The sequence below is a fragment of the Euprymna scolopes genome, chromosome 19, assembly GCF_053919585.1.
Source record: "Euprymna scolopes isolate OS-2025 chromosome 19, ASM5391958v1, whole genome shotgun sequence".
NCBI classification, from domain to species: domain Eukaryota; kingdom Metazoa; phylum Mollusca; class Cephalopoda; order Sepiida; family Sepiolidae; genus Euprymna; species Euprymna scolopes.
The window spans coordinates 87752847-87768080 of NC_136500.1; the positions used below are offsets into that span (position 1 = coordinate 87752847).

Here is a 15234-nt window from a genome sequence, read left to right on the forward strand (position 1 = left end):
TATAGAGTATAATCATATCGACACATTGGTTCTCCTTAGATCACTGATGTTAAGCAACATTAAGCCTGGTCAGTACCAAATGGGTGACCATTTGGGACGGACCAGGCACTACATGTAGGAGGAGGTCGACACCTCAATGCAAGTCTTGCAAAAACCTAATGTCGTTCATCTCCCCTGACTGGAATATACACGTGACTGGGGACTTTTTGTGAATTTAATCTTTCCTTGATACTTCCTCCTGCAGAGGAAGCCTATTCAACTCGTCTGGAATGGCTGGCTATCTAGCATGTGTACACAATATGATGATGCATGGAAGTGAAACCTGACCAGTGAGGGTTGAGGACATGCGTTGCATGGAAAGAAAAGAGATGAGAATGATACACTGGATATGTAATGTGAATTTTAAAGGCAGGCTTAGATCTGATGACCTTAGAGTCTAACAGAACATGGACACGCATATGGCAGCAGTCAACAAACACCAAGCCATGTGTGAGGTGACGTCATGGCAAGGAAGGAGGAAAAAAAGAAAACTGTGGACCCTCGAAATTAAAGACTAACAGAGATAAATATGTGACACGTGCATTGAAAGTGACGGGAAAAGACAGTGTCCTAAACATGGCAGGACAAAGACAGAGTACCACGTGTTCGATACGGCAGAATGTTGTTAAGCATACTGGAGTTCGAGAAGACTTTTGAACATGAGACAAGCCGTTATTCTGGAAAGTACCTGTAAATAAATGTCTGTTATTTCAGTGAAATAAAAAAGTGAGTCGAATTCTTTCCTTGTCTTTGTTTCCTTGCGACTGTCTGCATACAACGTGTGGGTCCTGAATGTTGACATGTAACACAAAGGAAGGACTTCGTTACAAGAGGAAAATTAAATCTAAACAGTATAGGAAGATATGTACAGAACAGAAGATTTGCCAGCATATAAAATGAATGTTTAACCGATGATGATGCTGATGATTATCGCTATTACTATTATTATTATTATTAGGATGATGATGATGATGATGATGATGATGATGATGAAAGCTAGATGTTTATATACTGACAATAATATTCAATTATTAAAGCTGTAAGAAACCCAGTTTAAGCACACAAATAATGTAAACAAATATGGTTTATCACAAGTTATATAATTGCAGTAATATCTGATCGAACTAAATCAACAGCCGTCCGGCCCACTTACCATTTGGCTTTGTAGACAATCTGGTCGGGTACCAGGGTTGCAGCTTTTATAAAGGAATCCAGTGCATCTCGGTACATTTTCATGTCAAGCGAGACTTGTCCGTGGAAGCAATAGAGTTTCGCAAGACGAAATTTGAATACGAAACATGATTTGAAAAAGTGGAAAGCCCTCCTGTAATCGTAAATGGCTGATTTCAAATCCCCAAGACGAAGGAAGACTTCTGCTCGGTCTGCGATCCAAAAGGGGTCATTTGGATTGAGGGCGACAATTTTGTTGTGCTTTCGAAGACTTCCCACGTAATTATCTTGCTTTTCATCATGTTTAGCTTTCGCAATTCTGGACACATACAAAAAAAAAAAAAAAATATCAATAAACTCCTTTGTCTTGGAAAAAGAATGAAAAATGACGTTACAAATTAGATTATTTTAATATGTTTTTGATTTATATATATAATTATTTACTATAATAATTATTAAATATCTACAAACACTAGTGTTTCATCCTTTCGGGAATCATAAGTTCAGGGTTTCACGATTAACATCGGTCGATAGATTCGAACTCGGCAACAAAGCCATCTCTGACTCCATTAGCAAGGACCAAATCCATTCTGCCACTTGTTAACTTTTAACACGAGAAATACTGTTGAAATTTAAATATTTATTTTTAAATGTTTTTAACCTCTGTTAGAGTGATCTAATCATTATATGATGATCTGCGCATAAGAGCTAAATTGACTAACTTTATTTCAACTGAAAGTGTTCAATGATAAGAAACGAGTTTCTTAAAGGGGTTCACATAATTATTTACGATAATAATTATTAAATACCTACAGACACTATATATATATATATATATATATATATATATATATATATATATATATATATATATATATATACACACACACATACGAGCAAACAGTTAATAAAATATGTTAAAAAACACTTTGAAATGAGTTAAAAACATATTTAATCTGAAAAGGAAACACTAGATAAGTGGATAGTCCTTAATCCGCGGAGTTTCGAAGAAATACTTTCCTTCTCATCAGAGGGTAGGAATTAGCAAAATTACTTTATAAATGTTAATTCTTTAATATTTATAATATACTTTAATTTTACCATCTTGGATCATTTTGGTAAATTTAATTGTAATATATATATATATATATATATATATTATATATATATATATCACGTAGAAAAATGCGAGCATGAAAAGTAATATGGTTAAGATTAAGCTAAGAAACGTAAAAGGACTAGTTGTTAAAACGAGAAAAGATAAAGACAAGATATTCTAATTAATATATAATAAATTTATGACTTAAAATATCGCAGCATTAAGAATTTAAAAGAATCAATTGATATTATTTATAAATTCTTCATGCTGCAATATTTTTAATTATAAATTTATTATATTTTTTACTAGAATCTTGTCCTTTTCTTTTCCAGTTTTAACAACTACTCCTTTTACTTTTCTGAGCTTAATCTTAACCATATTAATTTTCATACTCGTATTTTCTATGTAATCTATGATTTTTCCAAGCTTTGCTTTGAAATAATATTATCTTTTTTTGTGTTCAATATCGTACGCATTGTCAACAATCCATAAATAACTTATTACCAACTTCTTAAATTGACTAAATAAAAAAATTAAATAAAAGACGTAATTGAAAACAGAAAGAATAGACAAAAAAAAAAGAAAAGAAAAAAGAAAAGAGGGAAACAGAATTAACGGGCGACCTTGTAAGCAAAATATTACCAGCCCAAGCACGGAAAAGAGCAAGACTTTTGTTAACTCTATCTATATAACCCAAATAAGATGGTATGCGAACGACATTCTCGCTATGATTTATGAAGGTGCGGACGACGGAAAAGTTGCCTTGGTAACCAACAGCCAATCAGAAGAAACCGTCTCTCACTTTCCTTGCTAATTCTGAGGCCTTTTGAACACCAGTAACTTTATCATAACTTTTGTTTTAATAAACTAAAATTGAAATTTTTTATTTCAAAATATAGCTGAGAAGGTGACCTATGAACTGTAAAAATTGTTTGAAATTTGGTCGCAAAATGAGTGAGTGGTGAAGCTTTAAAGCAGTTCTAAATGAGTAAAATTGACACTTAACCATGTATTCAAACAGTAGTTTTGGAATGATTATATATATATATATATATATATATATATATATATTCTTATTATTATTGTTTTATATATCTACATAAAATTCTATGTATCTGTTTTCAGTATTTACTTTGAGAATGCTTGATACGTGCTGACTAACAAACCCAGTACGATGGGAATATATCAAAACACAAAGCCACATTGATGATTCCATGCAATAGCTTGACGAATACTCACGAGGATGAAACGCGAAAACTTCTCTCTCTCTCTCTCTCTCCATATATATATATATGTCAGGTCATGTCATATGCTACTGGTACCATGTAACCCAGTACTACCTGCCTCATGGGCGGGTACGGGCGACTAAACTAGTTCCCCCACCAGACTTGTTTGGTGAGGAGGGTGGCTAGTCTCCCTGAAGGATTAAAAACAAGACCTTCCGAAGGACGAATGGACCCTTTTTCAGGGTCAACGGCCAACTAGCACCATGTGTGTTTGTGTGTATGTCTGTGTGTGTTGGGGTGGAGAGGGCTCCCGTAAGCCGTGGTGAAGGCAACCTTTCTAGAAGAAGCAAATCTCTGATTTAAAAAACCATAAAGTGAGAAACCAGTATCCGCATTAAGCTGGTCTGCAGTTTAACTTGTTGCTGGCTATCTTGCTCTTGCTTGTTGCTGGATCTCAACATTTTGAACCGAGAGACTTAGCTGTCGTACAAAGCTAAGACTCTATAACATCATCCGTGTATAGATACTCCCTCAGGCATTTGTCTATAAAAATGGTCATGTTGCGATGAAAAAGTTGTGACGCGTGAAGGCTTGAAATGCTGGACACATGTAATAATTGATCTCAATGACCGTCTTCAGTGTCATGCCTGCTTGAGCGTGTGAATTCACCAGTAGGACTAAAAAAAAAAAAAAAAGAAGTAATTTTTGGGCTCATGGACTTTAAGTGTGGAAGGGAGTGACACTCGTCTGACAAGACGTTGCAATCATCATCATATATATATAACCAGCAGGGAGACCCGACGTTGTTCAGGATTGAATAAGGATCAGCAAACGTTCCACCCTTCGATACTTTCATTGTCATCGAAATTGGTGAAATCGTCTATTTTTTTAAAATAAAATTGATTGATTACTAGCTTTAGTTAGGCCCCCCCCCCACCCCGCAGTGTACGGGAGGAAGCTTCACATGTCTCTCCGCAGTGACTTAGTTCACAATACATTGTAGTCTACATTGCACTGTAGAGAATCTACTGTTGATTTTATAAAATTATCTGTAAATAATGGCTTCTCTTAAAATTTAAAATACAAAAGTCAAGTATTATGGTTCAATGGTTCTCTAAACAAAAACATTCATCTCGAACGTGCCTCTGTCTTATCAAAGAACCAACTGTTGATTTTATGAAATTATTTTTACTTTTTTTAATGACTTGAAAATTAAAGTTAAACATACAAAAGTCAAGTATCATGGTTCGATTGTGCTCTAAAAAGAAACACTAATTTCGAACGCGCCTCTGTCTTATAAAAGAATCTACAGTTGATTTTATAGGCTGAATCTTTCCGCTTGTGTAAGTGATGAAACTTCTCAAATGCACTTGTGATGTTAGGTTGTATAAAAGTGTTAACGCTGGTCAAAATCGAACTTCCTTTTTTAATCGGATTTTTTACATTATTGATTTTCGATATTTATCAGTCGCATTTTGATACCAAATCTACACAAGAACACTCCCAGACACATCAACTACCTTCGTGTGAAATTTAAAAAAAAATTGGCCAAACTGTTTCTGAGTCCATAGGGAACTCTCTTTCTCACACACACAAAGTTCCTTTTATATAATAGTAGAGATAGATAGTTGTGTATTACAAACATTATACTTGTGAGTGTAGCCAGATAAAATAAATAATTTGTTTGCCTCTCGTTAAGCATTTTCTTAGTACTTGTGCAAAACAAGGACTGCATTATCATTGGCATATTCTGGCCAGTTTACGTAAATCGCGAGAATGTGCCAAAAAAGCTTAACCAATAAAATCACAGCAGACAAATATTGATAAAAATATTACAGAAAATTCAATAAATTCGTTATAACTGATTAAAGTCGACACCATTTCAATTAATTTGTGAAAATTGATCTTAAACAAATTTTTTTCCAACCAAAACAATATTTATTCATGAAATTTACTATATGATGAGTGTTTTTTTTTTGTTTTTGCTGTTTTTTTTAAAAATTCATTTGAATTTTTTCCCCTTTTAATTTTCATAAAGTCTTTCAGTATTTTCCATTAATGTTGTATTGTATTGTCAGGAGTATATATAAACGAATGTATATTATTTATATATTTGTGTCTAAATTCATGTATCGTTTAGCGGTATAAAATGTTCTAATGAAATGTGTGTATACAAAGTGTATATACATTTGTATATACGTGTCACAGTCATTTATATGACGTGTGTATATACTTGTGTTCGTCTATGACCGTCTAGCGTTGTGATCGTTCAATCTAGATTTCCTTGTGTGTGTATGTACATTTAATTACAGTTTATGCTGTGACAATAAGCTACATAAATACATATACAATACAAAAAACGAATAACACTTATTTGTGGGTTTCAACATCTGGCCAAATCGGGAACATTATATATATATATATATATATATATATATATATATATATATATATATATATATATATTATATATACATATATAAAACCACCATTCTTGGTCTCATTTGACGGAAAGCTGCAATGGAAACTCTTTCCAAGATAATGAGAGAGCCTTGGGTTTTATTTTCAACAACATTTTATTCCATAGTGTTTTTTCTCCCTTTTGGAAAATTGCAACTCTGATTCTGACTATAGCTATTTCTGACTCCCCTCGACCTGGAGCATTCTTTCTGAGGACCGTCTCTGTCCCTGTCTCGACTCTGGCTGATTGTCTCACTCTGTCTATCTCCTAACCCTCTTGTATATATGTAACTATTCCTTTATGCTTACGTCACTCGACCACACAAAGACCTTGCACGTGACCCTCAGTCACGTTTTCTGGTCAAATTTATTGTTTTTATCCCTAGGTTTGAAAAATCACTCTGCTTATGTCCACCATATTCTTTCCGTGTTATTGTTTTTAAGTTAACCTAAATATTTGACAAAACATTCCTTTGTTTCAATAACATTTTTTCTGTATACCTTTTTCTACATAACAATCTCAGAACAATAACAATGTTCATTATCTAACATTTTACTTTTTAATAATAATAGTCAATGTTCTAAATCAACTATCAGCAAGGCCACTTGATGTTGCCCTGGCATAATCTAACATTCATTTTTGTATTTTCTTCGTAACAACATGTTTTTCATTGAAACTACCATAAAATGACTGTTTTCGATTATAATTATATGCTCTTCCCTTAAGTTGTATATGTTACCTAGCATTTTAAATATAGGAAAGCGTTTATGGTAAAAAAAGAAAAAAAGAAAAAGAAAGAACAAAACACGGAGCCTTCCGGTGGTTTGCATAACTTGCTCGTAATATGCTGACGATAACGTGATCCATATTCTACATGGGTAACTTTTTTTTTTATCATAACTAACTTTTTACATTTTAAACAGATGAGACCATCCTTCAACATGTGTTTAAAAATGCTCATTTTTATTTACGAATTTCTATTCAAGGGACAGGCCACTTTTATTGAGTTCACAATGCTTTGTTTAATTCAGACCAGTCCACCAACGAAGAACGTTTTGAATTAATTATTATTTGATCTTAGTAAAAGCCGTTCAAGGTTATGTGAATGTCTGCATATGAATGTGTGTGTGGGGGGGAGTACTTATGAATAAGTACTCCCCCCCCACACACACATTCATATGCAGACATTCGAATCGAATCGAATGTTTATACACATTTATGAAAGTATAAATATATTAGCAGGAAAACACAGCGTTGCTCGGGATTAAATGAGGATCACTGCTATGTACTTTTTCATTATGCACATAGCATGATATTACTTTCTTTTTTTTACTACCCCCTCTTCCCGCGTCCCATTTCATCCCCTCATATAGTCAGAAGAAGTTGAAATGTTGGAAAACATCGTCTGCCCTGGAAAATTTTATATATACTATATAAATTTCATCAAAATAGGATATATTCAAAGTTTTACAGGAGATTCAGTCCCCCATAGCTCTCTTAGATGAGGAGGACAGTTAGAAATTCGTGGCCACTTCCATTGTCTTTTCTAGAAAATTTTATGCATATAATCTCAAATTCATAAAAGTAGGATATATTTGAGTTTTGAAGTTAAGGAATTTATGGCCCTATAACTCCCTTAGTGGCTCACCTAGAGATTTGGGAACACTTCCATTGTCTTCCAGAAAATTTTTATGTATTTGATATAAATTTCATCAAAATAGGATATATGCAAAGATGTAAAGGAGGTTCGTCCCTTACGGTTCCCTTAAATTAGGGGAGCATTTAGAGTCTTAGGACCACTTCCACTGTCTTCCCCCAAAAAAGTTTTATGCATATAATTTAAAATTCATAAAAGTATGATATATTTGAAATTATAAGGGAGTTATACCCTCATAGCTTCCTCAGTAGTCTACCTAGAAAATCGGAAACACTTTTATTATTCTCTTTGGTATATTTTATAGAAGAATACACTTTTAGATTGTATGTTCATTCTTTAACCTTTCTTTCTATAGGGAGCACACAAACATAAGCACAGACAGTGAGCTGTATGTATATAGACTAGACCCTCGGTTCTAAACAGTTCGTCTATTGCAGTAGTTCCCAACATTTTAAATATGGCATCCGATTTTAGAACAAGCAATGAAGAAGCGACCCCAATACTTAAAATATCTTATATATACATTCATATTTTTGTACAACAGCTGCCATGTATTGCAATCATTGAATTATAGATTATTTATTCGTGAAGTAACTATACATACCATAAATTCATTATTAATTTCAAATTTATTCATAAAAAATTCCAAAGCTGATACAAAAATGAATTAATCGCAAATCAATTAAAAATTATTCGAACACACAAATTTCCACTCATTCCCTTATGTAAAGTATGTATATAAGCTGACCTTAATAAGACCGATGGTATTGCAGTTTTTTTTTAGATAGCAATTATATGCTGGGTTCCGTTGTAAATATGACACACCTCAAGTTGTCTTCCCCATTTAATTGATTGCGTTACTTGTTTTTAAGGATGAAAAGTTGGGAGAATTCTGTTTCATATCATTGGTTGGGAACGGCGATAAATTCCTAATTGTAATTTCTGATATTACTGAGAATTTTTGGAAACTTCTTGCACAAAATTCTTATAGTTGCAGTTTATCAATATGTTTAGCGCCATGTTTTATCTCATATCGATATTTGCCCCAAAATCAATTGACGACCTCATGGCATTGGTGTCGCGACCCCATTTGGGGTCACAATCCACTGATTGGAAACACTGATCGAGTGTGTGTAATATATGTGGATGACTATAATGCTCCCTATCTTAGGTTGAGCATATTGGGAAGTGATATAAAAATTACCATTAGGGTATGAAGCGATGCTCTTTGTGTAAACAAATTGAGCTTAGGTACTCAACTCAAGCCAGGATCGAAACCCGATTGCCTAAATGACAGTCCGAGCTTCTAACATTGCACTATACGGCTGCTGCTATGCAGGCAGTGAATTAACAATGTTTTGACATTGTTCAAAGTACCTAAGCTCAATTTGTTTACACAAAGAGCATCGTCTAGTCCCACTGATTAGTTGTGAAACAGCGAAACAGTACTGTATGTGGATGATAATATATATATATATATATACTAGCTGTACCCTGCCACGCGTTGCTGTGGCTCAAATTGGCGCAATAGAAAAAGTTCCAAAATGAGAAAAAGCATGTTTCTTATAGGTGTAATTTTCCATTTTGCATGGGTACATAGTTTTTGTTGTTCCATTTTCTTAGCTGATATAGAGATTTTCTGGTTTGGTGACTCTTGAATACGTAACATAAATTGTCCATGTGGAAAAACAGTCAGTGTGTAACTGTACGATCCACAATTGTAAAGATTGTTCCCTGTGCTTTGTTGATGGTTATTGCAAATGACAATAAAATTGGAAAGTGCAATTTCCTAAAGTGTAATGATGTATCCGGTGGAATCATAGAAATGCATGGAATGAAGATATATTCATCTGTGAAAGGTCCTGTTAAGATTGTTGTTTCTATGATATTGTTTGTTAATTTTTTTACAGCAAGCTATGTGCCATTGCAAAGCTTGGATTGGTTTATATTTCACAACATGATAATTAGTACACCAAATTTCAGTTGCAATACATGCGGTGGCATCCCTGGCAAATGTAGCTGTTGGATAATTAACCACTTTATCTGCTTTCACAACAGTGTCGATGGATTTGTATTTGACTACTTCACTTGGAATTTTACATTGAATAATAGCGTTAAGTTCATGGGCATCTTTGTATTGACCTGCAAGAATAGCTCGTTCACTCAGTCAAGTGGAATTCTTATAATTTGAATATCTGCAAAAATCTTTAAACTAACTATTCTTTTGATGAAATAAAATTACAGAAGTTAAAAGTCAAAGAAATTTGCCCTTAACTCTGATCAGCTGGCACTTTTTCGTACCCAATTTCCCACAAGTGATGCAAAAGTTTTTGTGCGGATCGAACAGTCTGCAACTGGATATGTTTATTTTGAGTTAAGTTTAATGTCTTCACATGGAACAAAAAAGTAGAGTATTTGAGGCAAGCATTTATTTCATCTGCTGGTGTTGATTGAAGAATAACAGGTAACATTTGTCTGAAATCTCCTGCAAGCAATATTACTGCATTCCCAAATGGTCTGACATTGCCACGCAAATCTTGCCAGGATCGACCAAGAGCCTCAAGTGATTTTTTGCGTACCATTGTGCATTCATCCTAAACAATAAGTTTGCATTTCTGCAATATTTTTCCCCATATTGGATGTTTTGGAGATGTCGAACATGAGATTTTTGAAAAATTGAATGTTTTAAAGTAGAATAAATAATTCTTCTACTTGGCAGCAAGGTCGCAGGTATTCCTCATGCAGCAAGGGCTAAGGCTATGTCATTTTGTTATCAAATGGCTGCCAAAATCAATTTAATTAGAAATGTTTTACCAGTTACTTCTGGTGCTGTTCAAGGTAGCAGTAATTTCCAAATAACTTCTATTCTCACAGTCAGTAAATTAGGTGACTAAAATAGGATTTATCCATGTTTTGACAATGCCTTATTCACTGTAATTAATTTAGGAGACTAAAATAGGATGAGGGATTAGAGATGGACAGACAAAGACGAAGATATATAGATAGAAAAGAGAAAGTGAGAGGAAAATAGCGAAAGAGAAGGAGATAGAGAGATAAAGGGATTGATAGATAAACAGAGAGAGGGGGAGAGTTAGAAACAGAGAGGGATGAGACAGAGGAAAGGAGAGAGATAGAGGGAGTTAGAGAGAGAAAGGGGCTCAAAGAGAGATGGAGAGGGTGATATAGAGAGAAAGATTGAGAGAGGGAAAGGGAGAGATGGATAGAGAGAGATATCAAGAGAGGAAGAGAGAGGGGAGAGAAACAGAAGGTGAACTACACTTCACCATTTTTTTCCTCGTTCAGTAGAGAAGAAATCTTTTGAGACTGAGGCAATTTTAATGTTTTGTTATTACCCAGAGTACCCCTTTTTTTTCGTGGGGGGGGGGGAGAGGGGCTAGATTTTCCTCACAGTAGAAACCGACCGGGTTATCTGTACTTTCACTTAACAAATTAATAAAAGAAAAAGATATTGTAAAATTGGAATTTAACATGAAAATACTATTTTAAAAAATAGTACGATAACATAAGTGCATAAGTGCTACTTTAGGTACTCCTTGGGCGTTGAGTTCCATGGCGACCAGTATAATTATTTAATGGTCGCTCCCTTAGCCCCCCCCCCTAGTCAAGGCTAATGCATGCGCATGTAACATTTTTTTATTTACTGACGTTGGCTTAGTAACTAAACGATAATTTCGTAACCCTTAAACGCATGCCGGAAGATTTAAATTGGTTCATTATTGTTGTAATGAAAAAAAAAAAAAAGTTTCATTCAACACAAAACCAAAAACACATATTAATGATAAATGATTTATTATTCTATTCATTGAAATTTACTAATTTTTAAATAAAAAAAAGTAAAAAAATAAATTAATAAAAAAATAGTTGCTTATGTGCGCATAAAAAACTTGTTTTTTTTTTTTAGATTAGGTCCACCTTATAATCACCCCCAACCTCCTCATCTTAAGAACAGCTTCCGGAAAACACCACTTTTGGAGGGGGGGTATTTGCAAAATTTAACTGATATTTGTTGTCAGCATACCCACCCGAAAATACTATTAAAAAAAAAAAGGAGGGGTCAGTGCCCGTGGCAGAGAAATAGATTTATTTATCAATAAAAGTTGTGGAGAAGTAAATTTATTTATCAATAAAAGTCGTCATTTTAAAAAGAAAATTGTGGAGGTGGAAAAAATTATCCCGAAGTTTATTACAAAAACGTTTTGTTTTCGCACTATTCAACAATTTGTACATCTGCGCATGTAAATTAAAAAAAATATTTGTAAAAGTGAAAAGTTATCAGTAAATAATTTAGTCTTTTTTTTTAATTTGTTTATTTATTTATTTTTTTTATATTAGGTCCACCTCCACAAATGTTAAGAACGGCTTTCTGAATAAACACCCTCAACCTCTCCATGTTAACAACGGATTTCGGAATAAACACCATCGGGGGGGGGGAGATATCTACAAAATTTAACTGATAAAAGTCGTCATTTAAAAAGAAATTTAAAATCAAATGTTTGTAAAAGTGAGAAATTATTAATAAATGTTTAACATTTTTCAGTGCTAAGGCAGAGAGTGATCCACGCTATTTTTTAAATCGTATTTCCACGTTTAATTAAAGTTTTATGATATGTTTTTTTTTATTCAATTGCAAGGTTAAAGTACAGAATAGGTACAAAAAAAACACCCTCCCCATGTTAAGAATGGCTTTTTAAATAGTAACGTTATTATTTCAATATGGATCACTCTCTGCATGAGTACCCATTTTTCTTTTAATATTCATAAAAAGTAAAACTTTTTTTCAAAATAAATAAATGTTTGTAAATGTGACAAATAATCGTTTAGTTACGGCAACGTCAGTAAATAAAAGATGTTACGTGCAGGACTGCAGGATGGGGTGGGGGACTAAGGAAGCGACTATTATTTTTTTTCTGCTGGTCGCCATGGAACTCAACGCCCAAGGAGTACCAAAATGTAATTTTTTTTGTCAAATGAATAAATTTCAAGCAATTTTGCAATAAATAATAGATAGCAACTTCGTTAGTTTTACGACTCGCCCCAGCATATCATAAACTTTCCCATGTTAAAACGGCTTTCGGAATGAACACCCCAACCTCCCCATATTAAGAACGGCTTTCGAGGTTTATGGAAGGGCGTGTTTTTTTTGTTTTTTTTAATATGGGGATGTTAGGGTGTTTATAATACGTTGAGGCATGTCGTAAAAATGAAACAGTTTAGAAAAAGTTAAAACAAACTTTTTTATGTAAACAATGCCGTGAAAAGAAACTAAACAATTAAAACGTAATGTTTCATGAGTGAAAAGCCTTAACATAAATAAAGGAATTTAAAATTAAAAAATTTGTAAGTACATAAATAAATTTACATTTTTAAAATATGGGATTATTTATTTATTTATTTATTTTTTGTGCTAATGCAGAGTGATCCGCGCTATTTTTTTAAAATCGTATTTCCACATTTAATTAAAGTTTTATGATATGTTTTTATTCAATTGTAAGGTTAAAGTACAGAATAGGTACAAAACACCCTCCCTTCCCCATGTTAAGAATGGCTTTCTAAATAATGTTAATGATTCAGTACTGTTCCTTGTCTGCTTAAGTTTAACTTTTGTTTATTAAATTGTTAGGTGAAAGTCCAGAATAGTTACAAAACACCCCTATCCCCATGTTAAGAATGGCTTTCTAAATAATAACGTCATTATTTCAGCGGGGTAGCTTCTCTGCATAAGTATCATGTTTTGTTTTTAAATTGTTAGGTGAAAGGACAGAATTGTTACAAAATACCATCCCCATGTTAAGAATGTCTTTCTAAATAACATTATTTCAGCACGGTATTTTCTATGCATACTTACTATCTATTTTTGTTTATTAAATTGTTAGGTGAAAGCATAGAATAGATGCAAAACTCCCTCCCCATGTTAAGAATAGCTTTCTAAATAACGGTATTATTTCAGCACGGTACCTTCTCTGCATAAGTACTATCTTTTGTTTATTAAATTTTTAGGTGAAAATATAAAATAATTACAGAACACTCTCCCTTTCCCATGTTAAGAATGGCTTTCTTAATAGCGTTATTTTGGCACGGTACCTTCTCTGCATAAGTACCATCTTTTGTTTATTAAATTGTTAGGTGAAAGTATAGAATAGTAACAAAACGTCCTCCCCATGTTAAGAATGGCTTTCTAAATAACGTTATTATTCTATTATTATGGTACTTTCTCTGCATAAGTACCATGTTTTGTTTATTAAATTGTTAGGTGAAAGTACAGTACTCATGCAGAGAGTGATCCTTGTTGAAATAATAACGTTATTATTTAAAAAGCCATTCTTAACATGGGGAGGGGAGGGTGTTTTGTACCTAATCTGTATTTTAACCTTACAATTGAATAAAAAAACATATAATAAAACTTTAATTAAACCTGGAAATACGATTTAAAAAATAGCGCAGACCACTCTTTGCATTAGCACCAAATATTATTTAAGCAAGTTACCAATCTGTAAAAAAAAAACTGTACTTTTACCAACCAATCTTATATCGAAAAACAAAAAAATTTTTTAAAAAACTCAAAAAGCAAACGACAAACTTTTTTTTTGCCTTATATAATAAAGAAAAAATGTTTAAATTAAAAAATTTGGAAGATAAATAAATGAATTATGTTTTTTTTGTTTTTTTTTTACTTATCGAGTAAACAGAAAATGAAATCTACTTCGTTTCGTGAATTCGTGCATGTGAAATGAATCGAACCGGAAGTTCAGTTTTATCAACAAAACAGCTTCGCACTAACGGTTACGAAAATATATTTATTTTATTTAATATTTTAATAATTTGCAAGGTAAATTTATTTTAATAACATAAAAACATCCCTCGACTCTAAAGATGGGTTGTCTGAAAATTTCAAATAAATTGGTAACGTAGAAATATGGTTTTATTCGCTTATAATGAACCAAGAATTACATTTTTATATATATAGATATTCCAAGTAAAAAGGATACAGGAAATAAAACTCATGAATCAAAACGAGGTTATTAAGAGTGCTCAATAAAAAAGAGCAAAATATAATATTTTTATTTATGTAGACATATTATATAGTCGCTACACTGAACATGCTGATGTTTTGGACAAATTGGATTGCAAGAAACTAAAAGTCACTCGTCAGCCGACGTAATAAAGTTTATTTGACACCGAAGGCATCTGGTTCAAAAATGGAAGAAGTGAAATATTTTTTTTTCTTCATAAAAATAAAATATTAAAACGCTAAAATTTAAGTGGGAGGGGTGACATTAAGTGATATTTTTAGACTCAAAATAGAAGGCGGAAAAAAATATTTCACTTCTTCCATTTTTGAATCAGATGCCTTCGGTGTCAAATAAACTTTAAAATATACGCATACATTACACGTTTATTTTATCTATTTTACGGTAATCTGAAAAGTAATTAAAAACAACACCTCTATGGTTAAATATTTAGAGATTTTAAAAGATTCGGAATCGGTAACTGTATCGGAAACAGGAATTTAAAGCAGGTAATTGTGTCAGAATCAGGAAAAACATTGGCATCGTTCTATCAC

At 32.9% G+C, this 15234-nt stretch overlaps 1 protein-coding gene across 1 annotated transcript in view; it reads right to left on the minus strand.

The window, feature by feature from the left end:
- LOC145240278 (tetratricopeptide repeat protein 16-like) overlaps nucleotides 1-15234 on the minus strand; it is a 55802-nt gene that overhangs the window by 24731 nt on the left and 15837 nt on the right. The window contains exon 4 of the mRNA XM_080103860.1: nucleotides 1193-1528. Within this exon, the coding sequence (XP_079959986.1) occupies nucleotides 1193-1528 (336 nt within the window). The remainder of the gene's footprint in view (nucleotides 1-1192; nucleotides 1529-15234) is intronic.